Source organism: Tympanuchus pallidicinctus, unplaced genomic scaffold, assembly GCF_026119805.1.
Source record: "Tympanuchus pallidicinctus isolate F22 unplaced genomic scaffold, pur_lepc_1.0 scaffold22, whole genome shotgun sequence".
Taxonomy (NCBI): domain Eukaryota; kingdom Metazoa; phylum Chordata; class Aves; order Galliformes; family Phasianidae; genus Tympanuchus; species Tympanuchus pallidicinctus.
This window is the reverse complement of record NW_026294739.1, coordinates 35,694,413-35,717,742: the sequence shown is the minus strand read 5'-3', so window position 1 is coordinate 35,717,742 and position 23,330 is coordinate 35,694,413. Positions and strand designations below refer to the sequence as shown.

At 40.4% G+C, this 23,330-nt stretch overlaps 2 protein-coding genes across 4 annotated transcripts in view; one reads left to right on the top strand and one right to left on the bottom strand.

Moving 5' to 3' along the window:
- Positions 1–234: 234 nt before the first annotated feature.
- Positions 235–17,862, top strand: SIAH1 (siah E3 ubiquitin protein ligase 1). 2 transcript variants are annotated; one of them, XM_052685621.1, is made up of 3 exons: positions 235–371; positions 9,514–9,656; positions 15,471–17,862. In XM_052685621.1, the coding sequence occupies exon 3, from the start codon at positions 15,473–15,475 to the stop codon at positions 16,319–16,321; it is 849 nt and encodes a 282-aa protein (XP_052541581.1). In that variant the 5' UTR covers positions 235–371; positions 9,514–9,656; positions 15,471–15,472; the 3' UTR covers positions 16,322–17,862. The 2 variants fall into 2 exon arrangements, with proteins under 2 accessions (XP_052541581.1, XP_052541582.1); XM_052685622.1 differs by lacking the exon at positions 9,514–9,656 and having other exon boundaries at positions 239–371.
- LONP2 (lon peptidase 2, peroxisomal) overlaps positions 16,859–23,330 on the bottom strand; it is a 41,722-nt gene continuing 35,250 nt past the window's right edge. The window contains exons 15-16 of one of the 2 annotated variants that reach the window (XR_008207441.1): positions 19,695–21,721; positions 16,859–19,074 (exon numbers count right to left, since the gene is read on the bottom strand). Coding sequence is in view for 1 of the 2 variants with exons in the window: in XM_052685611.1 (XP_052541571.1) it covers positions 21,500–21,721 (222 nt within the window). In the remaining variant the exon portion in view is untranslated. Of the gene's footprint in view, positions 21,722–23,330 lie in introns of both variants that reach the window. The other variant, XM_052685611.1, reaches the window with a different exon arrangement.

Genomic DNA, 23,330 nt, shown 5'->3' with positions numbered 1-23,330 from the left:
GGCGCCGCCCCGCGGAGAGGCGCGGCCGGAGGAGCGCGGCCTTTGTTCCCCGCGCCGGCGGCGGGGCGGCTCGGCCCGCGCGCGTCGCTGCCGGGTGCGCGTGCGCGGGGGCTCTGCCGGCCGCGCGCTGCCGCCGCCCGCCTGTCTCGGGAGCGCGCGCGGCAGGCAGGAGAGCTCCGCCGCAGCCGGCGCGCCCCCGCGGCGGCGTCTCCTCGGCCGGCAGGCGGGAGGGAGCGAGGCAGGGAGCGCGCGGGCGGGTCGGGCCGGGCACCCAGCGTCTAGTCGAGCGCCGCGCGGCACGTCGCCCAGCAGCCCGCGCCATCGGGGAGCCAGGCCGACAGAGCGACGTCCTCCCGGCCCGGCGCCCGCAGGTGAGCGCGTCGCGGAGTGCGGCCCGGCGGTCTCGGCGCCTCGCCCCGAGAGGCCCCGCGCGGCGCAGAGGGGCCGCGGGCCGCCGCCCGGGGAAGGCCCCGGCGCCGCCTCGGGGACGGCGCGGCTGCCTCCGGCGAGTCTTCGGACGAGGCCCCGGCGCGGCCCGAGCGCGGCCGGCTTCCCGCTCGCGGCCGGGCCAAGAAAGGAGCTCGGCCCGAGCGCCGAGACGCGGCGGGGCCTCCGCGGCCGGGTCCGCCGGGTCCCCGAGGGGAAGGGGAGCTGCGGCCGGGCGGTGCCGCCGGGCTATCGTGCGCCGGGTGCGGGCCCGGCCCGGATCCGGCTCGGGGCCTGCCGCGAGGCCTGCGCCGCTCAGCCGCGGGGCCGCCTGCCCCTTTGTGGGCCCGGCCCCGCCGCCGCGCTTTGTGCGAGCGGGGCAACGCGCGCCGAAGGTCAGCTGGGCCGCGGCGGCGGGGCGAGCCCGGGAGCGGCGTGGGGACCGGGGGGAGGCTGTGCGGGAGGCATGGGCGGCTGCGTGCCCCTGCTGTTCAGGTTCTGCGCGGCGCGTGGGGCAGATTCTTGTTTAGCTCTACACGTTTAAAAGGCCGGAGACCTTCAGTTCTTTCCTTTTCTGCTCTTACTTATCATAGTCTTAGAACACGGGGAACAGCAGCACGTATTGTGGAGGCGCTACTTGAGGGGAAGACGCGAGCGATTATTCCAGTGATGAACTGGTGGCACCTTTAATAGTTTGAGTTCACGGTTTGCAACAGTTGTAAATGTATTTCGTAGTATTCTCTCTTTGGGCCTTATTTCAGCCGGTTTTGGTGAACGCTAGCTCTTTTTTGTAATGAGTGATTTGCTTCAGCGTTAAATAGGTAAAGTGGCTTTAATTTTCTTGAGGTGCACGTGAGTGGTTTTTAGGGAGGCTCATAGCAAAGTGCAGTAGGTCAGGAAGGACGTGGGATGTTCCACACACAGGACGTAGTTTCAGTTCTCTGTTTATCTCCCTCCTAAACTCAGAGGCCAGCATTGCACATTCCAGAAGGGGAGGAAGACAGAAGGGACTCTTCTCAACCCTGAGTTCCTCTGGCTGGTCTTCCAGAACGTTTGAGGTACTGCAGTACAGGTAGACTAATGCTGAGGCTGCTACTTAAAATTCAGATCTCTGGGCTGGTTAGCTGCTGCAGAAGAGTACACCTGCTTGAAGAATAGACTGCATTGTATCTATTTCTAGCATTTGCTCTATGCTGTAATATTGATATTGAAATTGAGTGCTAGAGATGATAATTGCATGAAGTTCAATGGAAACGGATGTTCTTAATTACCTCCAGCATTTTTACGGTAGGGAAAAGTTATGCAGGAAAACAGAGGTTAAGAACAATCTCTTGTATACTTTTAGGAGTCTGTTGTGACCCACAAATTCTAAAAGATGAAATAATGAGCATTTTTATCCTGAAAGCAGTCATGACAGAGTATCTTGTTAAGTAATCCATATTTACGTTGGTAAGGTTCTAATGCTGTAGTCTTATTAGACTATACTGTGAGTTAGTTAGCTCTGAAATCCAGTGGCTCCAGCTAAGTAGGTGTGAACTAAGGAAAGTAAATATTTTAAATACCAGAAGTATCTTCTGTGCTTAGGTATGAGTATTGTTGCTGCTGTCTGCTCAGTGCGAACTGAGAAAGGAGTCTACTTGGATGTCAAGGACACTTGCTCCCAGGCAAGGGAGGGGGGAGCATGAGGGAGTTTATGTCAGAGCAAATCCTGCTGGTCTGAATGCTCGAAGAATTCAGGTAAAATAGTTTTAAGAGCTCTGGTCTTCACACAAAATATTCTGGAAAACTGGATATTCAGTTCTTATGAGAAACATGATGTTCTTAAGTTAAAAGAGCTTTATTTGATTTTTCTGCTTGCAGTAGCATTTCTAGTTTTTAACTGCTAGCTTTAAAAGGTGGGCAAAGTTTTGCCAAGTAGAATATCACTGTGTATGTTGCTTTAGCAGTTGTCTCATTTTTTGGAAGCAAGATCAAGTAATCAAGGTGAATCTATGGAAGAAATTCTGGGCACACATAAGAAACTAACTCATTTACTGAGCTGTGTTGCACCTTTGCAGTCTGTGGATGCTCAGGGTGAAGACTGTTTCCAGCAGTTGTCTGTAGAGTTACCTGAATCCCTCACTGCTGTACCTCAGCACAGGTAGTGCTTCGTAGAAACAGGAAGCACAGGAAGCTAGTCTCAGTGAAGTACACTGGAAAGACACTGTCAAGCTCTAGTCCATCTCAGCTATTGCTTAAGGCTCGAAGCTTAGCTTTTTTTCTCTGAGGTGAACGTTTAAGAGATGGCTTTTAATTGATTTAATCGTGCTTTTTTAATTGCTTTTCTGGTATCTTTTTTTGTTTTTTTTTAAAGGAAAATTATCCTTAAGAAAAGTGAAAACTAGGTGTGTGGGGAAAAAAGAATAGTAGGAGATCTCCCTTTTGGGGAGAAATACACTGAAAGTAGAGACATCTTTTCCTCAGTGAAATGTTTTCTGTTGTTTGTTTTATTAATAAGAATCCTTGGAGGCAGTTTGCACTGTTTCAGAATGTATGTGCTGTTAATATCTTAAGCAGCATCAGCACAGCATCACGGGAGAAAAGCAGTTTTGGTCTGTGCTTTCTGTTATGGTATTACATTGTGAACAGTAAGATAAGAGCAAATGGAGAGATGCGTATAATTACTGCATGCTCACTGCATGTTCCAGGTTTTATGGAGTTTTTCCTGTTAGTTCTCAGTTGTTTTTAACAAATCTTCCCAAGTTGCTCACTTGAAGTTGTTGGTTTGGGTTTTTTTTTTACCATGCTATTGAGTGTTCAGATGTTAGCTATGCTAGGAAAGGAAAACAAAACCTGGCAGTAATGCTCCATTAATACTCTTAAGTTTTATGCCATGCTTCATCTAAAAAAGAGAAAAATATAAACACATCCACACTCTAGTTCTAATCCACAGTACATGCTATGCTTCTGTAATGTTCTGGACAACTATTTTAAATATATTCCTGCTTGAGTTAATCTACAAAATGGTGATTTTTTTTTGTGTTATTACAGGAATAATGAGAGATTTGGTTACTAATGCCCCAGTGCTTTAATCAGATAAAGAGCTAGATGATTACCATTAACCAAATGGTGCATTTCTGATTGTGACTTGTTTCTTTGCTCTCAGAAGCATAGCACTGAGAATTGAGTATGGAAGCTGAGATTGTCTGTTTTCAGTAGGAAGTAAAACATTTGAATGGTGACAATTGTCTTTGTCCTTCTGCATCCGGAAATGTGTTTATAAAATTACTATGAATATTTTCCTGCAGGGAAATGGATTTAGAAAGAACAGGAAATCCACCTGCAGACAGTTGTTGACTGCTTCCTTTTTTGTTTGCCTTATGTAGAAGCAGTTGTGTATCTTTTCTTGTAACAGTTGATGACCTTGCTGAGACACTAAGAAAAGCAGAGCGTAATCATGTCTGTTGTTCGAAGTAGCCATCAGCTCCTTTAAAGTGGAGCAGCAATTCTTGAACTTTGGTGTCTGTGTTATGAAGCCTTTAAGTTCATGTTTTGATGTTCATTCCTACGTTTCTCACATGTAGTACGAAACAGAGCAAAATTTCATTTAGTCTTTGATGAAAGACAGCAGTGGCTTTTCAGTGTTTATGTTTGTAGTTTGAATGCTGTCAAGGCGGAGAATGTAGAGTGCCACAGCTTTAAGAGTTGTTCTCAAACACATGTTCAGATGAAATGTTGGAGGAAAATTGTATGTTACATTTTACTAATGTATAAATTGTCAAAAGATTGAAAAGGTTTAAGTGGAGAAGGAGTATTTCAAAACAACTTAGTGTTAAATTAGGGAAGATAAAGCATGAAAATAAATTCATTTATGTAAAGATTGCTAGAGCTGATGTTTAACTTAGAAATGTAGGTGTATATAGAGTCATTTCTTGTTTGTTGAGAGGAAAAAAAAGTTCTGTGTTTTCTATACCTGCTAAGGGGTTGATAACTGAAATACTAGGATTATAAATGTTGTAAATCTTAGTCTGTTTCTTTATGCCAAAATGTGATGTATACACTGAAGTGGATTTTAAAAGTGATTTTTCTAATAGAGAGCTTTATTTCTAAACCGCATGATTTGTTGCTGTTAACACCTCAGTTTTAGAAAAGAAGTACCAGAAGATGTAGCCCTGAGCAAGTTGTAGCATGCTGAGGGTAGGATTCAAGGCTACTGAAGACAGCTTTTACTCAGGCTACCAGTGGTGACACCAATGTGACACTTGCAGTGAAGCTGGCAGCAGTGTGAACATGCAGTGGGGCTGTTTCAGTTCCAGGTTCGGGAGAGAACTAATCACCTGTGAGGAACGGGCAACTATTATCTGGTTCACTTCCCAGAATAGCCTCCTGCATGGTAACATAAGAACAAGTGTTGCTGCAAGAGAAGTCATCCCCCCTTGTAGGAGAGCTTGGGATCAGTGAAATAGCAGACTTACAGCTGAGAGTCTTGCCCTCCCACTGCCAGCTCGTTTTTGATGTCTTCCTTGTGCCAGTCTAAGCACAAGTGTAGTTGTGTGAGGCTGATCTTGCTGAATGCATTACTTTAAACAGAGAGAAACTGAATGGGTACAAGGCAGCAGAGCCATCCCTTTTGGTGGCAGCTTGCTTTTGTTTGTTGTAGGAATGGTGGGACTGCACTCTGGCACACTATGTACACTGTGTGCCTGGGGTCCTGCAGCGCAGATCTGACGGATTGTTCTTTGTACTGTAGATAAATCATTTTCTTTAGTTGTTTGTAATGGTATCTGAAGGCTCTTCAGGAATATGCAAGTGTGCAGTTCTTAGAAGTGCTATTAAAATATTTAAGAGCCCTTAAAACATGTAATATTGCTACTTTCTATTTGAAAAATAGTACCTATAGCTCATTGTATCAGTTTAGCACCAGGACTTACTCTCCTCCAGTCTGTGAAAATGGACTCTGCTCTGCTCTTCTCCCCTCAGATTTCTGTCTTAGGATCACATATCTTAATTGTCTTGATTTTTCTTTATTTACTTAGTGTTGGTCTGGAAATCACATTTGAAGCACATTTCTATATACATTTGTGTATTGATGCATATATAACCCCATTTTAAGGATAAACTCCTAGTTGAAGGAGTTTTTAAATCGATGCGAAGTAGTTCAGTTTTGCATAGAGATAAGCCTGAAGTCGTGGTCTTTGCCCTCTGCTTCTGTGCATGTGCAATTGTCTTCTGGTAAAAGCAATGAAAATCTTCTCAACTGATCCCTTGATTACTGAATTGCTTATTTTGAAGTATATATAAACGCACATACATGTGTATAAATCATAAGGGTTGTGAGTTCCATGTGCAGAATTTTCTTTCCCCTCTTTTTGGAGCACGGAGGAGTTAACACAGCTGAGACGTCTGCGTATGCCTCGTCCCCACATGGCTGATATCTGTGATTATGCAAGTGTGCCCAGGGTGTAATTGAAGACTGGTTGCACAGGTGTGACGAGGGAAGATTTGGCTGGCAGATGTTGATGGTGTACTGTAAAATTTTAGCTTGGCTTTGTGTTAGGTCAAGTGCAATCATGTAAAATAGATAGTTTACAAATAAAAGCAGGCACTTCATAACAGAAGTTGAGATGGATGTTCATTTAAACGGCACCTGTAAAGCAGTAATTTTAAGAGCATTTCTGTGTGTGTTAAAATATCTGCTGTCCTAAACAGCTTTATTTTAAACCAGCTGATCAGTTTAAAGAATAAGTATTGTTCTTTGTGCAAATATAATTCTTCCAGGTACATACAGATTCTGCTCTGCTAAAGGAGTGAGTGGGAGGAAATAAGTATTTCATGAGAGCTGTTCCTTAATATGCATAGGAGGAAATAGAGTTGCATGTCAAACTTTCGTTGTTTTCTAATTTTGAGTGCTTGATCATCCAACCTAAAGCCTTTTTTTTTTTTTTTTCTTTGTAACACTCCAATAAAAGAAAAAGGTTTGAAAATACTAACATTTACAGTTAAATTTCAAGTAGTGAGTCATTGTTAGGGTTTGATGTTCCGGATTCAGCATTGCAACGTAAAGTTTTGATCTAACCATGTGACAGAAGGGGGGGGGACAGTACTTTGCAGCAAGGGGTGTAGTAATGTTTGAATCTAGGAAGTACTGAGGGAGCACGAAGTGGCAGAAAGGTGTACCTGCACCTGTCGTTTCCCAAGCATTTGTAATGGCCTGTGTTTTATTTTCTGGCACAGTCTCAGCCCGACTTCAGAGTGATTATGGCTGGATTTTAATTTTGTATGCCATGAAGCATTTCCCAGGCGATACAAGTGAGTGAAATTGCGCATTTCATTCATGTTTTTGATAAACCTGAACAGAAATTAATAGTGGTAAGAGAAAATACAGTTCTCTGATCTGAGAGCTACTGTTCTGCTGAATATGAACCACTAGCTTCAAAACCTGGGTTATTCACCTTGGATCTTCAGAGGGAATGCTGAGAGAACTTTTTTTGGTAATCCAAGGATTCCTCCAAAGAGAGATTTCTATTACTGGCTTTCCATAAAATGTCATTGTGGAGTTGGTGGAAGAAGAGGGTCTACAGATTACTTAAAATCAGTGAGAAGGATGTTGCAAATGCCTCATCTCCCTAATTTGTCTCTGATGTAGAACATGCTGGGCTTGGAAGAAGGCAGTTATCCATATGTGAGCAGGACTTGGATCATCCTTGGAAAGTAATCAGTGATTGCAGTCTGACTATTGCTGGATTAAGGATTGAGATCTTGAAATAGTTTAACATAATGTCATTTAGCATGTCGTGACATTTTGTTGCTGCTGACTGGAAGAGGGTCTACAGAGTTAATTTAGTATCCTTCTCATGCTAATTCATCGCTTTTTGCATTTTTGTCTGAGGCTTGCAGCTACACACAGTGCTCTAAAGGCAGGGAAGTAGTTTCCTGCGGTGACTCAGACACTTGTGATGGAGCAGGAAGTAACCCCAGGTCTGCCACGAATATCCCACGCCACAGACCTGTACCACTAATTCTATTTTTCACATCTCAAGGAGTGCTGAAACTTCTTGTGGAACGTGGTGGTCTGTGGAGTCAGCAATGCACAGCATTTCTGGGTGCTGTGCCTGAGGTTGATAAGAAAGACTGAAAAGTGCTTTTGTTTGTGAGATAAAGCCATGTTCTCAAACTAGTGTTTCCTGGAAAGTGTGTTCTGAAGAAATAAGGAATGTAGAGTTGGTGCTCTGTGCAGAAATAGGACCATGTAAAGTTACCAATAACCGAGTTTAAGAATGCAGGTAGCATTGTAATAACAATTAAAAACAAGATTTTAAATGGTGAAAGTTGAATCCTTATGCTACAATACAACAGGAGCAGTTGATTCTGAACTAATGAGCAGAGAACAAATGAGTCACTTAAACAGTTCTGGGTTTAGTGGAGACATGCACTTCAAAGAATGGATGCTAGTAACACAGGGCATGTAGAAAATGGGAAGTTAAGGAAACGAAGTACTGAAAAGCTTTAAGCAATCATCTATAGTGTGAACATTTTGTTTCAAAAATATAGGAATACCCATTTTAAGAATATGGATTTGTTTCTTTACATTTAAAATTCTGTGTACTTTATCACATTTGTGAGTGGTGTGAGAGAGAAAATGAGGACATTGTCTTTCTGTTATTCTTCTAAACGTTCTCATTCCAGCTCACATCAGAAGATTAAATACCTGAACTGGAAAAGGGACAGCTGGATATCTATTTTATAGGGAGGAATCAGATCTGTGAATTGCACTGTTAGGTTTTCAGTGCTACTGCTGTGGGGTTGTACTTGAAACCACACATGGTGGTACATCTGTGTGTGACGTACCTCGTGGCAGAAAGGTCTCTGTGCCCTCCCGTACGCGGTCACCTCCACAGGCAGCTGAGCCATTCTTCACGTCTCCACTGGGTTCCATTGTTCAGCCCTGTGTACAGAAATACAGAACGGATTAAAGAACACAAGAACCAATTAATATTTAAGACAGAAGTACGCATGAACCTAAGCAATGCACAAAATGGAGAGGTCTGTATTAAAGTAGTCTATATACCTAATCTTTTCTGACTCTTCCTTCTACAAAGCAGCTCTGTGTTGCGATTGGTCTCCTGTGAGCCACATCTTTCTGGAATCAGGTCAGGTTGTTTTGATGGTCTGTTCCCTAGTACTATTTAGTTATGCAGGAAACTTTCTGAGTACAAAATAGATCTGGAATTGGAATAGTTACTGCAGGAAGATTTTGTATGTGAAAGCACAACAAAGCATAGATATTTCTTTCAGTTTAGCTTTACTGAGTTAAGGTAGGCACTTCTATGCCACACCCTCTTCCCTGTGTCTGCCACAGACACAGCAGTGGTGATGCAATATTGCATGGCAATTACAGTATACAGTGAAGAATATAGTTTTTGCAAAATCACTCTGAGGAAAGAAAGGCAGCCCTCAATTTGTCGCACTTGGTAGGATTTGCTGTTAACACTGAGTTGTTCTGTGCTTGTGTGTTTTTCCTCAACTTGTGTCTAGAGTCCATCTATGGATATGATGTTTCATAGAGCAGAATTCAATGCTTTCTGCATCAGATTCTTCTGATGGTACGGCATGGAAAATAACTTTGTTTTCCCCTGCAACTTACTGATCTACGTAGTAGCTGGTCACTTTGTATGCCTTGCTTACTTTTTAATGCAACCTGCTAAGCCTGGAACTTTTGAAAAGGTGTCTGTTTACCTGTTTTTTATAGACAGAATTACTGTTTCAGGATGATCCTGATGTAGTGCAGTTTAGTTTGCTCTAGTCATGGTGAAAGGAAATGAGATGCTGCTAAAACATAAATAAGTGAATTAAAACTGTTTTCCCTGTTGCTAATTGTTCATGTGGAGTTCTGTGTGTTTTCACATGAACCATGTCTTTATTTTGTCAGATTCTTTGGTTTCTGCCACAGTCTTTATTTTGAAATCCATGCTTCTGCTTTACCTCAGTTAGCCGTGCTGCGCTCAAACTGTGGCAGACTGCAGGAAGGTGCACTCGTTTGGTAGCCACAGGAGGCTGCTGTACGGGACGGCTGTTGTTCTGAATTCAAACCACTTTGTTATGCTGTAGGTTCCAGGTGCGGGCATGCTGGAGGTTCAGGCGTCCTCTGTCAGGGAATGCTCTGAGTACTGACTGACTGCTGATAGTTGCACTGAAGACAGAGCTGGTGAACAGAGAAAAGAAGAGGCCTTGGTCACAGAGCACCGCTAAAGGTACAGTGCAAGAATGTGCATCTCTGAACGGTGATTCTGTATCACCATCTTGATCGTCTGTGGTGGGTGGGGTCCTGCAGCGTCAGCAAGCTGAGTTATTTACTTGGTTTTGAAAAGGAAAAAATACACTAAACTCCTGTTTGGAAATGATCCATAACCTTTTAATGCCAGCATTTGGTTTTGATTTGTATTTAAAGAATGGCTCTTTTTCTATCTATTTATAACTATATGTAATGGAAAAGATTGTTTTACTAGCCTGTCTTTCATCACAAGAGACAACCAAATATCAGTGATTTTTGCTTATACCAGTTTACATAGTGTATCTCTGCATTTTCTTTTTCTAGTGGTGGCGTTGATTTTAGTACAGCTTGAATTTTCAGAAATTTCATTTATAGTTTCTCTTTTATTTCTGTTCTGCTTCCTCTCCTTTCAAGCTCAAAAAAAGGGAGAGATGTCATATAGTGCTATATAGCACTTTGTTGATGGCCTGAGTGTACAAATCAATCTTTTTTTTTATTTAGTTCTAAGCATAAATATGAGTGAGACATGGAATGTTCTCTAATTATATAGTGCAGACTGAGTGGGCCAGTCACAGGATTTCTGCTTTTGATCAGACATTTCTGGTTGTCATTCTAGAATGAAATCTGGGGTTTTATTGGTTAGAATTTTTTCTCCTATGTACTTTGTTTCAGAGTTCATCTCTCTGCAGGACTAGTCTCCTAGCAATATAGTTTCTGATACTCAGTGCTAACTTTCATCTTGATTCTCTGGAATTTATACACTGAATTGCAAAGTTCTGGATTGGTACAGTATGGGTACAGTTATTCACCTGAAATTGATGAAGTTCTTTGCTTCTTAAAAAAAAAAGAAGCTATGTTTTATGTAGTTGTTGTATACCTTGTCTAGGTTGCTCTTCCTAATTTTACATCATAAAATTATTGGGAAGAAAACCTTTGGCAGCTAGAAACAGGCAGCATGTGGGTGGGTGTTTAACGTCGTGGCAGAGATAGGAGAAAGAGCTAATGACAGTGGTTGAAATGAAATAACACTAGCCACAACTCAGGTTTTTGTCTGGATGAGATACATGTCACTGCAGTTAAACAGGCGTAATAACATAGTGCTTGTGTTTACAGTGCTGTTTGCATCTGCTACAGATGCTGAGTTTGGAAAAGATCTGGATTGCCCGCTAGTAATGACTCAGCTGGTGATAGCATTTGTACAAGGGAACATACATGGTAGTATCAGACACGTGTTGAGTGTTGGGGTCTGGTGGTTCACTGCAGATAATCGCAGAGGATGAACAGTCCCATGATTATATAATTCATAGGCATTCACTAAACCTTTCTTCTGCTGCCAATGAAGTACTGGTGACACAAATCTTTCAGTTTATTTTATGTTATAAATGTTATGAATATTGAATTGCATGCATTTCTGATGGCAGTGGCTAACTGTATTTACTGTTAGTTATCATTTAGACCTGCAAAGCAATTGGTATTTTCAACAATTGACTTAGTTTGGGGGTTTTGGCATTCTTTGGACTCTACAGCATCTTGAAGTAGCCAGCTGTCAGTGTTCTCCACAAATATGAGTGCTATGTAACGCAGGGATCTAATTCTCAGTGCTCCACAACTGGGCTTTTCTTTATATAGGTATCATTCTCAAATATGATTGTGCAGCTGAAAAAATGAAAGATTTTGTGTTACCTTGGTCATAACTGTTAGGTGTTAAGAGTTACTGATTCTTGAATGCAACTCTCTGAATTCACTTAGTTCTAAAATGTGATTGAAATAACTGCGTCACGTATAGTAGCCTTTGCTAAGGCATTTTTCTGTCCTTTCACCATTCTTAGGCACTACACAGATTTTTTTTCTTGTTTCAAACACTAAGGTAACTATACAGATATTTGGTGGTGGTTTGTTTTGTTTCTTTTTTTCCCCCCCAACACTAATTCTGTTACCTTCTCAAAAGGCATTTAAGGCATTAGTCCCAAGTGTAATCTATTGAGAGCAAGTAAAGGTGTTGGAAAAGTTGATGGTGTTAGCCTGAGGGTGTTAAAAGTACCCTCTATTTCAGTGAAATAAGTTAAGTTTGGATTCCAGGATGGTGTCTGAAGCTAGTGCCTTGGAGAGGTGAGAAGCTGAGATGGCACAAATTTATTCATACGTACTGTGTTACTTCTATGGCACATGAGATATGTTATCTTTCTGAACTTTTCTTGAAGGTGTTTTCCATGTGTCTGCACGTCAGCTGGGCTGTTCAGTTTGCTGTACCTTCCTGCTCTCACAGTGACTTTAGCTCAGGGGTTTCACAGCCTGTTCAGGTGTTGCATGCTGCAGCACAGCTCCGTACAGGGCTGGCGGCTGTTGGGACAGCCATGCATGGCAGGAGGTGGAGCGCTGGGCATTGGGCATGGCTTACTGACTGCTGAGCTCTTGGCACGTAGTCCACAGGTCGCTCCTGCTGCTTTTCTTCGTCTCGGTCCCTGGGAAACTTCCTTGACTCTCACCTGGAGGGACATACAGTGATGAATCGTAAACATACTGTGTATTTAGTCAGTGTCTTCTGTTAAGAGCACCAAATCCTCTGCAGTGGTGCTAACTTGCATGTGTTATGGATCCAGTAAAAGCTTCCACAGTCTGCCTGAATTTCAGAACCTGAATTTCAAGTAGTAGGAAAGCATTTTTAAGACTCAGGTACTGCGGCCTTGCTTTGTCTGTGAGCAGAACAGCTCTTGGCAGTGTGTTCCCCTGCTGCCTCCGCTGAAATGTGCCTCGTGTGATCTGTCGCATCTGTCATTGGTGCAGCCCCATGGCTCGCAGGAGGTGACGCTACCATGTGCTTCCCGCACTGCTGGCCATCAGCGGGCTGGGCTGGTTTCACCCAGAGCAGAGCTGTCCTCAGGCTGGAGTTGGGAGTGTTAAAGTGCGTCTCTTCTTTCACTCTGCTGGTTAAACTTAGGCAAATTTGTTTGATGTTTCAAATAGGGGTTGTAGGAATTACTTTCTGCAGATGACAACCAGCATCCTGCGGTTTGTTGGTATTGCTTATGCGCTTGCTCCCAGTGTGTGGAACAAAGCTAATGGCAAGCTTTGCACATAGGGTTGTATTGTTTTGGGTTCTTTTGTGGGTTTTTTTGACCTGTAGAAAATGTTTTGTAACTAAAAATAACATTAAACTCTTATTTCCAGTTAGGTGTTTGGTTTTGGTTGGTAATTTGTTGAGAAAGTTTGACAAAGGCAAATACAGATTAACTGTATTATGCCATGAACACTTTGATTTGCCATTACCTTGTAGGTTTTAAGACATCTATGAAAAATTAACTTTTTATTTTTCCGCTGTGAGGCATTATTCATCTTTTATGTTCACAAATGATGGGAACTTATGCTTTGGACAGCTTTGGGCTTGGTAAACTGCAGTTTCTTGCATTATCCAGCTTCTTCTTTGCTTGTTCATTTCAGTGGCTCAGTTCACAGATTCCGGTGCATTTTGGCTCCCTGCTTTGTGGGATGGTGCTCAGTTGTGTTTGAAGGCCAGGCACAGGCAGGAGTGGTGCCAAACCAGGGCTGTGCAGCATCTTCTTCAGTGCTTCTGAAGCACTGAAAGCTGATGTGGAAGTGCATTTGTGTGCGAGGTCTTGTGCAAAGCTTGGAGGTTGGTTACCTAACTGTGGTACCAGCTCCTGGAGGTGTTATCAGCCAGAGCAAAGCTCACCCGGCCAGTCAGACTGCCTGGGGAACAGTGGTTTTCCGTGTTGTTTGTGGGGATCAGGAGGTGTGGATGCAGGTAAGATGAAGCACACAAAAACTATTCCAAAACGTGTTTACAATTTCTGCAAGGTGATGTTTTCAGAATTTTACACAAGAACATGTATGTGATTTCTATGCTCGTTCCAAGCAGTGTGGTACTGTGCAATTACTCTGTGTGTGCAGTTTGTTTTCCTGGACCACAGTGTGACACCACGAGTCTCCCATCTGCAGATTTTGGAGAAAACTAGCAGTAGTGCTCAGTTATCACTGGGGCTGTCTGTCTGAACTCTCTGCAACAAACTGGTGGGGCATCGCTTCCCCAGAGCATAGATTTGATTTGTCATAGATCACTTAAACTTTCCATCTAGAGGAAATGCTTGAAGTAGGAAAACAAGGCCAAAAAACTACCATTCCTTTTGGATCTGTACCATGTAGGGTCCAGTAATGAAAACTACTGCGTGGTTTTATGTCCAAAGATAAGATCTGGATATTTTGAGAGCAAGGCGCTCAAGGTGGAAGAAAAGACTTTGGAGGGATGAGATGATGCTGGTGTGGGGCACGTGAGAGTGAAGACTCGGACTGAATGCCAGCTCCCAAAAACCTTTGTTTGAGCTCTGGATTGGAGAAAAGGGGCTTTTGCTGAAAAGAGTGACGTTGACCACTGTGGCTGTTTTGTGAACGTCAAGGGAAAAGTTGTTTTGCTTCTTGGAATCTCATAGTTTGTTCATCACGTGCCCTGAATAGCGCATGCCTTGCTAAAGCACGCACAGTACGCTGCTTTGAGGTATCTAGTCCAAGTATGAGTAAGCTTGTTTGTGGTTGAAATAATTCTAAATATGGGAAGCTTGCCTATTGCTTAATATTCCCATGTCAAATATAAAGGAGATTAAAGATGAAGTTTATTTTCGGTTTCATGCACAACAGATACAGGGCTGATGCACAGAAACACTTAAGGTGGTTAAGAATGTTTCTGTATAATGGATTCCAGTTTTGAATAGCATTTTACTTTAACCTATGAAGGTAAGGCTTTTCTGCTCAATATTAAGTTTTTATTTTTCCTGGCAATACTAGTGGTTCCTTTTGTGCAAGTAGGAGGGGAGTCAGGGGGACCAGGACAAAGTGTGGCATCTGTATGTGTTGAAAGACATACAGGCCTTTTACCTTTGCTCGTTGAATGCTTGAAAGCGTTGTGCAGTCAGACAGCCACTTTGGTTCAGAGACATTGGAAAGAACTGAAAACTACTGAATGTAAAACTTCATAAGCAGTGCTTAATTCTTAATTCTCACATTTCATCTTCTGCATTTCTTGTCTTGCTTAGAAAGCTGAGTAAAATAATTTCTGTTTTCTGTTTATTTCCTGATGTCTTCACACATAGTTTAGTTCAGCAAGTGAAAGCAATGGGAATGTTTCAAAAGCTACAGAAGTGAAGAGTCAATATTACATGGCTCTTTCCCAGGGTAGGATAATCTTAGCTATGTTCTTCCTTGTAACTGGTGGCTGTTGTTTTTTAATTATCCTGATACAGTAAATAGGATTATGATATTCAAGCTTTTTTATTTTTTTTTCATTTCATACGGCTGGTTTCTTCTATGTAAAGCTTAAAATTCAGCTTTAGATTTGTATTAGGTAGTATGCTCAGTTGTTACCCCCACCTGACCAGATGGAATGTTTTGTAAGTGCAATATTAAAAGAAACAGCAAAAAACAAAGACAAAAACAACAGCATCAACCAGAAAACAACAAAAATCTTTGAAGATTTCAGCTACGCTTAGTACTTCTTTACACATTTACCCTGCAGCTTCCAATAGGTAAATTCCAGTTCAGAACAGTTAGCAGAACATCTTTTCTTTTTAGATCTGTGTCATGCCAGTGTCTATTCTCTGGAACATAGCTGAAAATCTACGTGCAAAGTACGCACAGCTGCATTGCATGTTTGAGTTTCACTTCTTTTTGTCTGATTAATTTTGATTTGTTTTCATAATCAAGAAATACGGTAAGCAGAATAAAATAAAATGTGTTTAGATATAATCCCTGCAGTATCCTCATTCTTTTTTCTCTTCTCTTATAGAAATGAGCCGTCAGACTGCTACAGCACTACCTACAGGTACTTCAAAGTGTACGCCATCACAGAGAGTGCCTGCGCTGACTGGCACTACAGCTTCCAATAATGACTTGGCTAGTCTCTTTGAGTGTCCTGTCTGTTTTGACTATGTGCTGCCACCAATTCTTCAGTGTCAGAGTGGCCACCTTGTTTGTAGCAACTGTCGCCCCAAACTTACGTGCTGTCCAACTTGCCGAGGCCCACTGGGCTCCATTCGTAACCTGGCTATGGAGAAAGTTGCCAATTCTGTACTATTCCCGTGTAAATATGCCTCTTCTGGATGTGAGATAACTCTGCCACACACAGAAAAAGCAGACCATGAGGAGCTATGTGAGTTTAGGCCTTATTCCTGTCCATGTCCTGGTGCTTCATGTAAATGGCAAGGTTCTCTGGATGCTGTAATGCCACATCTGATGCATCAACATAAGTCAATTACAACACTTCAGGGAGAAGATATAGTGTTTCTTGCTACAGACATTAATCTTCCTGGTGCTGTTGACTGGGTTATGATGCAGTCTTGTTTTGGCTTTCATTTCATGTTAGTATTGGAGAAACAGGAAAAATATGATGGTCACCAGCAGTTCTTTGCGATTGTACAGCTGATAGGAACACGCAAGCAAGCAGAAAACTTTGCTTATCGACTTGAGTTAAACGGTCATAGGCGGCGACTGACTTGGGAAGCAACTCCTCGATCTATCCATGAGGGAATTGCAACAGCCATTATGAATAGTGACTGTCTAGTCTTTGACACCAGCATTGCACAGCTCTTTGCAGAAAATGGCAATTTAGGCATCAACGTAACTATATCGATGTGTTGAAATGGCAATCAAACCTCTTCAGGCCAGTGTTTAAAACCATTGCATTTAATTTAGCAGAAACTAGGGTAACCATCGTTGACTGTCAGACAAATTATTTGGTAGATGGAGGATAGACATATATGAAGGTAAATAAAAGGAAAGGCTGTTAAATTACAGGAAGCAGTTGCATGTAGTAACACTAATATATTTAAAATAAGTCAACAGTAAACCACTGAAAATATATATACACCCAAAATGGGCATCTTTTGTATTAAGAATTGATTCTACAGGAAATGTTGTAAAATAATTCTAAAAACTTGTTTGTAGATTGATTGTACTGTTGAAAAGGATACTGTTTCGTGTTTTTGTTTGTGTTCTTTTCCTCCCCCTTTGACTGACAAGCCATGTTGAGCGGTTTGGGCTTTGGCCGCTGCTTCCCATGCCCCTCCTCCCCCCCTCCTTTGTAAGTCACTACATAGTATTGCTGCTGTTTGTGTATATTTTTTGTGTATTTGCTAATTTTTATTAACTTCTAGTTTTTCATTAAATAAATATGACTTTCTTTTCTGTAATTCAGGTTTTTCTCTTTTTTTTTTTTTTGTATCTTTAAAGAATTAAATACAGGTGTCATCTTTTGATATGCATAATTGCTATGGTAAAATTAATATTTCTGTATGTTTGGTAAATTTTGTCTCTTTCCAGTAGTCAATTAATTGGTGATACTGTTCTTAATTGAGCTATTTTGTGAATGTACTGAACTTGAAAGGAGTAATTATGTTCAAAGATGCATCAGGAAAGAAAGCTCCTTTAAAAACAGCTCTAGATGTTGTTGTACTTTGAGTTATGATCTAACAAAAATGAACTACAAGGATTTTTCCGCATTTAAAAAAAAATACGTTTCAAATTTAGAGATGCTTAGAAACTCTCTTGCATCCCTTGCATCCTTCTGTTTGTTGGTTTGTTGGTACAAAGAAGGTGTTGTCTTTCACAGTGTTTGTAACTATACAACAGGCCATTTGTTTAACAACAAACAAAAAGCACCAAAAAAACAAAGAAAGGGCAGACAGAATGAGATGTTTTCAGTCTTTTTACATTTCTTATTAAGAGAATACCTGACAAATTTAAAAACAATTGTTTTTGCTTTGTGCTTTAGCTCAAAGTTTGACACACTACTACTCTTGCTCACTTTCTTGTCCTGTCTCTCGGTTGTTACTGAAGTAATTTTCTTGAACTGATTTTTGTATATTATTTTGGCGATATGATACACAGTCAAATGCAAGTAATCTCTTACAGATATGATTCACCAGCCGTAACAGCTTTTGTAAGATATGGGCTTTGTGCAGACTGCCTCTATGTGAAAAAAATTAACCGTGAATGTATATGGTATTTGTGTTACAAAACAGATGCAAAGAAAGAAAAAAGGATAACGTGAAAAGCTGTTTCATCTCAAGCTATTTAAAGGAAGTCTTTGTCAAACCTAGTAGTACTGGACATCTGTTGGGAGAGGTAGCCTGACTATTAATTCCTTTTGTAACACATTAAAATACGGTTTATTTACTGTGCACTGTCTTTAACTTTCTTATCAGAAATAGATCTATTAAGACAACTCTTGTTCATATTATTTTGATGCATGATGAGGTAAGTAATTCTACAGGTAAGGAACATAAAATCTTCCAAATTGGAAGTTGGATTCATAAAATAATACAGAAGTAGTCGGTGTCACATAACGAAGGAAAGTTTTACTTATTAGAAGTAGGTGTTCAGGCTGTTGGAATTGTGCACAGATTTAATGTATGAGATGTATGGGTATCCTGTGGCAATACATAAATGTTTCAGAAGGAGCTAATCCTTCAGTCTAGCATTTCCTTACAAGTACACAACAAATTGAGTGCAGTCTTCAGAATTCAGTACTCACCTGATCAAGTGTGCCTACATTTACCTGAGTTTTGTCTTTTGGTCTACTGACAGAAACTTAGCTAAATATGCAAATTATTTTTATAGGCATAGACCCACTTCCCCCCATTGGCTGGCTTGGAGTGAAGGTCATGTGCTCATGTTATCTGCTTCTGAGCTCAGGTTTTGAAAGGAAATCTAGCTAAGAGCCTGCTCGGGTCACCCTGAGCAGCCTGGTACTTGCAACTTGAGCATCACAGGGCTGTGTAAGTGCATGAGTTAGCGAGATTGCTGCTGCTTGTACTCGTGTTGTGTTGCCCAAAAGAACTTTGAGCCTTCTTGCACTGTTCTATGGTGACTTTTATTAGGCTGGAAATCAAGAATATACTTCTGATGGGGACTAAAAATTGTGCTTGTAACAGACTTTTTTAGTCATGCTTTACAAGTGACAAATGTTGTAGCATAAATGTGTACTGACTTCCTTTAAACTAGTGTTCCATTTGGTTTAAAACACAAAAAAACCTGTATAAAAATTTGATGTCCATCATCTGATGGAATGATTAAACGAATTACACTTAGGCCTAGATCTTCAAAAGTAGTGGAAGCGTAAGTCAGTGGATCTCTCCTCTTAGTAGTTTGAGGATCTGGTAAATAAAACCATGCTCCATATATGAAAAATGAAAACATCGTAACAATCTGTACAGTTTACTACCTAATCTAAAATAAATGGTGTATTAAAGCCTGGCAGTGTTTTAGCATTAGCTGTTTATTTTAGAAAGTACTTTCTGTATGGAGAAATAGTACTCACATTTGTCTTGATTAAATGAAATGCAGTAGATCTTGCATTCTTCCCTAGTACTACCTCTGTTGTTTTTCATTGCCTTTGGGGGGGAAAAAAAGAAAGCCTTAAGAGTAAAATGTCTGACAAATGTGGATGTTAATATTTGGAATTTCTCATTAGTTCGCATTTGCAGTATTGCTTTAAAACTGAAATGGATTAAGCAGACTGTTTTGTATTGCTGCCTATGCCATTGTATTATCTAGTATGTTTTCAAAGCTACTGTGATTAAAAGCATGAATTGCATTAGTGAGACAGTTTTATCTGTAGCAATTTACAGTGTGGACTGTGGACAAAGGAGCTACCAGTGCTGCTTTTTAGCTCTAGATAAAGTTAGTTATTTTACAATATAGTCTCAAGACACCCTCATCTTTATCACCATGTTTGTTTAACTGTCAGTTGCAATGCAGGATAACCTCTAGTGTACTGACATTACTTTACTTTTAAAGATCTTTATTATTTTGGCTTGCTGCTGCACAGATGGCTGTGCTCAAGAGTGCTCAGCAAAAGCCAAAAACATTTAAACTATAATATCTGTTATAATGGATAATACTTCTATTTGAATTTAAAAAAAAAAAATCTTTAACACAAATCAGCTCTGAAGTGGGAAATTGAAAAGCTACTCAGACAAAAGATATTCTAGAATGGCATTAAAGCTCTCACCTTTCAGATAAAGTCCATGTGGACAAAACATGAGTTGGAGCAATGTGGCAGAAACTTATTGCTTATCTTTTCTTCAGAGCAACTCCTTGTTCTTCTGAAATTGCTGTAGAAGCTTAATATTAAAAAAAAAAAGAACAACAGTATTTGCTTTCCATACATGTCTGTTCTCTTACTAGTGCTACGTAGTACAGGACTCATTTGATCTGCATTAAGTTGAGTACAGAAAATATTATTTTCCCCTTACTAGTCCTCATTGGAGGCAAAGCAGCATATTAGTTATCGTTCCTTTCTGCTGTTTTACTGATTGTCCAGTTATTTCACACTTGTTACATTCAAGTAATTTTTAAGGCAGAAAAATAGGGACTGTTGTCTCTTAACTGTGGAACTTAGGTATTGAATAACTGAAGTGTGTAATTCTGAAAATAGTAAAGCAAAAAGTGTTGCTTTTTTAAAAAATCATTTTATTAGATTAAGTCTTCTGTGAAAGTTTTTATAACCTAGTGAAAAAATACCCATTAAATTTATTAATATAATTACCGTTATATTCCACGTAAATCAGCTTTCTTTTTACCAATTGAAATTAAAGCCAAACAAAGGATTCTTCTGTCACTGATACAATTTGCATTTTCATAAGGATACTTCAGTCGTTTCAGAATTAACAAGAACAGAAGCAAGAGACAAGAACAGAATACTAGAGACTAGGTTTTCTCTTGTGGCTTACCCTCATACAAAACAATGAAAAACTCAGAACTGCAGATTCCATAAAGTTAAATTCCTGTGTTAAACACTGAAGAGAGAAAGCTACTGACTCAGAGGGGATATAAACACTTTCTCAAATCTTAACATTATTAGTGTGCGCTACCTAATAAAATTTAACTATCCAGTAGTTTTATTGGTATTGTTTAAATGGATGTAGCATTTAGAGTCTAAACACTAAACGTAAGTATCCTAGAATCAGCAGTGTTCCTACTTTTGTATCACGTAAGAATTAAGGAGGAGTACTTTGCCCCTCCCACGTGTTACCAGGCTCAGTCTTTTCTATGAGTCTTCAGAGTATGTGCCACCTACTTCCAGGGCTGTAAGTACAACTTTGCACACATGAACTTTAATGCATTATTACCCTTCCTAGGCAAAAATGAGTGTATTTCTGTAATTAATTAAGGTTTGAAAAAATGATGCCTACATCAACACTGCTACAAACTAGAACTATTGCTTCTGTTATCCTTAAATCTTCTATGCATTTCCTTACTAATTCCAAAATCTTGATTTTTCTGATGCCACCCCTCCTTAACAGATTGCCTCAATGTTACTTACTAAAAAGAAAACACCTGTGCACCAAATCAGTTTGCTTTTGATTAACGTCCTCATTATTAATTACCCCTCTTGCTGTTCTGTGCTGTGTTTGCTGCAGTTTGTGTTCTCTGAATACACAAATTGCGTACCATTCTCTGGCTGTGGGCCTGAAGTCTTTGCAGATGTCATCAGCTGTTGACACTGATATAACTACATACCAGATAAGGTAAGGAATTGTTTCTCAATAGCATTAGGTTACTCATGCTTGAATCTCACTATCAGGAAAAAAGTATTTTTTTCAAGACTCCTTGCTGGTAGTAGTAAAAGGCAGCATACCCAGCAAATATGGGTTTAGGTTGTTAACTGCTAAAGTACTATTTTTATTTTGATTGCATTTACACTCAGTTTTAAACTAGCAGTCTTAGCTCATATTTATATTAGATATGCATATCTAGTTGATAGTTACTATTCTCTATTAAAATGTGATATAGAAGTAATCTCAGCCTGTCAACTTAAAGTTTACTATTCAAACGCTCAACTCTGGGCTTAACTGAAAATCCTCCATCAAAAGCTGCATTAAGAACTTCATCCAGACAGCTTGCCATAACAAAAGTCAGATCTTGCCGTACATTCAGTGCAATTTCTTCAAGATCTTTTTCGTTTCTTTGAGGAATGATAATTCTCTTCAGTCCAGCTCGGTGCGCTGCCAGCACTTTGTCTTTAATTCCTCCAACCTAATAAGGAAAAGAAATGTATTTGTAAGAAAAAACTATGACACTGATCTCATAAAGTAATAATTGTACCAAATCTGGAAATCACACCGGGAGTTAAATTTTTATCAGCATCTCCCTCCCCCAGTAATTTAGTAAAGTAATTAAGAATGCAACAGTATTGTTAGCTTGTTATATGCTTACCAAGGGATGGATTGGTTGGAAGGGACCTAGTTCCAAACATAATATGCTACGGCATGCTTCGTTACAGATAACAGCAGAAGAAAAAGACCCCCAGATGAACAAATCCAGGAATGGATGTACTTTTTCTAAAGAAAGTTGCCCGTAACAATTTTTTCTTACAGCAGAAGAATTTCAAACCATTAGGTTTAGGGAGGAAAGTCTTCCAATCCTACACAAAATTCATTTGAACAAAAGAAAATGCCCCAAAATTACAAGGATGTTTTTGTTCTAGAAAAGTAGGCATCACTTCAGCAAGCGACCTGTATCTATGTTTGTGATGACACAGTTTTAAAATTAGCTTCTCTTTCAGTCACAGCTTTAGCTTCTTCCTCTTGCACTTTTTTCAAATCCTATTTTAAGACCATCTTACAGAAGAAACTCACAGCTTTGTGTTGCTTTAGAAGAAAGGAACGCCTTGTACTGTAACACAACAGGCTTCTATAAAAGAAGGTAATCGAGAACCAGAAATACTCACGGCAATCAGTTTAGGCAGGGCAATGCTACTTATTTCTTACCACATTGCTCTCTTTCAGGCAGTAGATGTAGCAGATGAAGTAATATTAAAATTACTAATGATTCTAAACAATTTATTTGAAATGCTAAGCAAACTAGCACTGTAGCAGAGTTAATGCAGTTGCTTAATTATCACCAGAGCCCTGAACAGCAGCAATCTTGTCAATCTAACTGCTGCCAGAATGCTGTCTCAGTGATCCTCTCCTAAGAACTCTGAAACGTACTTTAATGATGTTATCTATGCTTTGCTCTCTACTGCATGAAACAAAATACTGTTTCTAACCTCATCCTTCCTTTGTCCAGCATATGGTACGAGATGAAAACTCTTACCTCCTTTAATTAATTATACCAGTCTCCAAGTGATATGTAAAACTAACACTGTATGTCCTTGAAAATTTCCCTTCTGCCCTCATGCTTTGAGGAAGGCTTACAGGAAAATAATTCAGCTGAATTCTATATAAGGAGCAACATTCAGGAAGTGTCCAAATATCTACATGTATAGAGAAAATTTCAATAACAATTCATATGAAAATACTGTGAGAAGAACTCCAAGAAACAGCTTTTCAGTGCAACTGAAGATAATCTTGTAATAATAGTATTGAGGAAGCATATTTAGAAACAGCAACATACGTATCTTGGAACAACCCTGAATTTTAGGATTTCTAAGGTTCTTTTCTAACTAGACATATCAATAATGCGTGCTTCCTGAAAACTGCATCGAGGCCATTTGTAACACTGAATGCAAAGCAGGCACACAAGTGTACAGCACTAACCAAGGCTGCCTTCCACCAGCCTCTCACAGCTGCACCAGAAGGGACCAGACTGCTGCTAAGGGATGATCCAGTAAGACTGTGCTTCTTAAAAAGGCTAAAAACAG

Excerpts from the sequence above, each read along its gene's own strand:
- SIAH1 (XM_052685621.1), top strand. The coding sequence starts at position 15,473 with ATGAGCCGTCAGACTGCTACAGCACTACCTACAGGTACTTCAAAGTGT.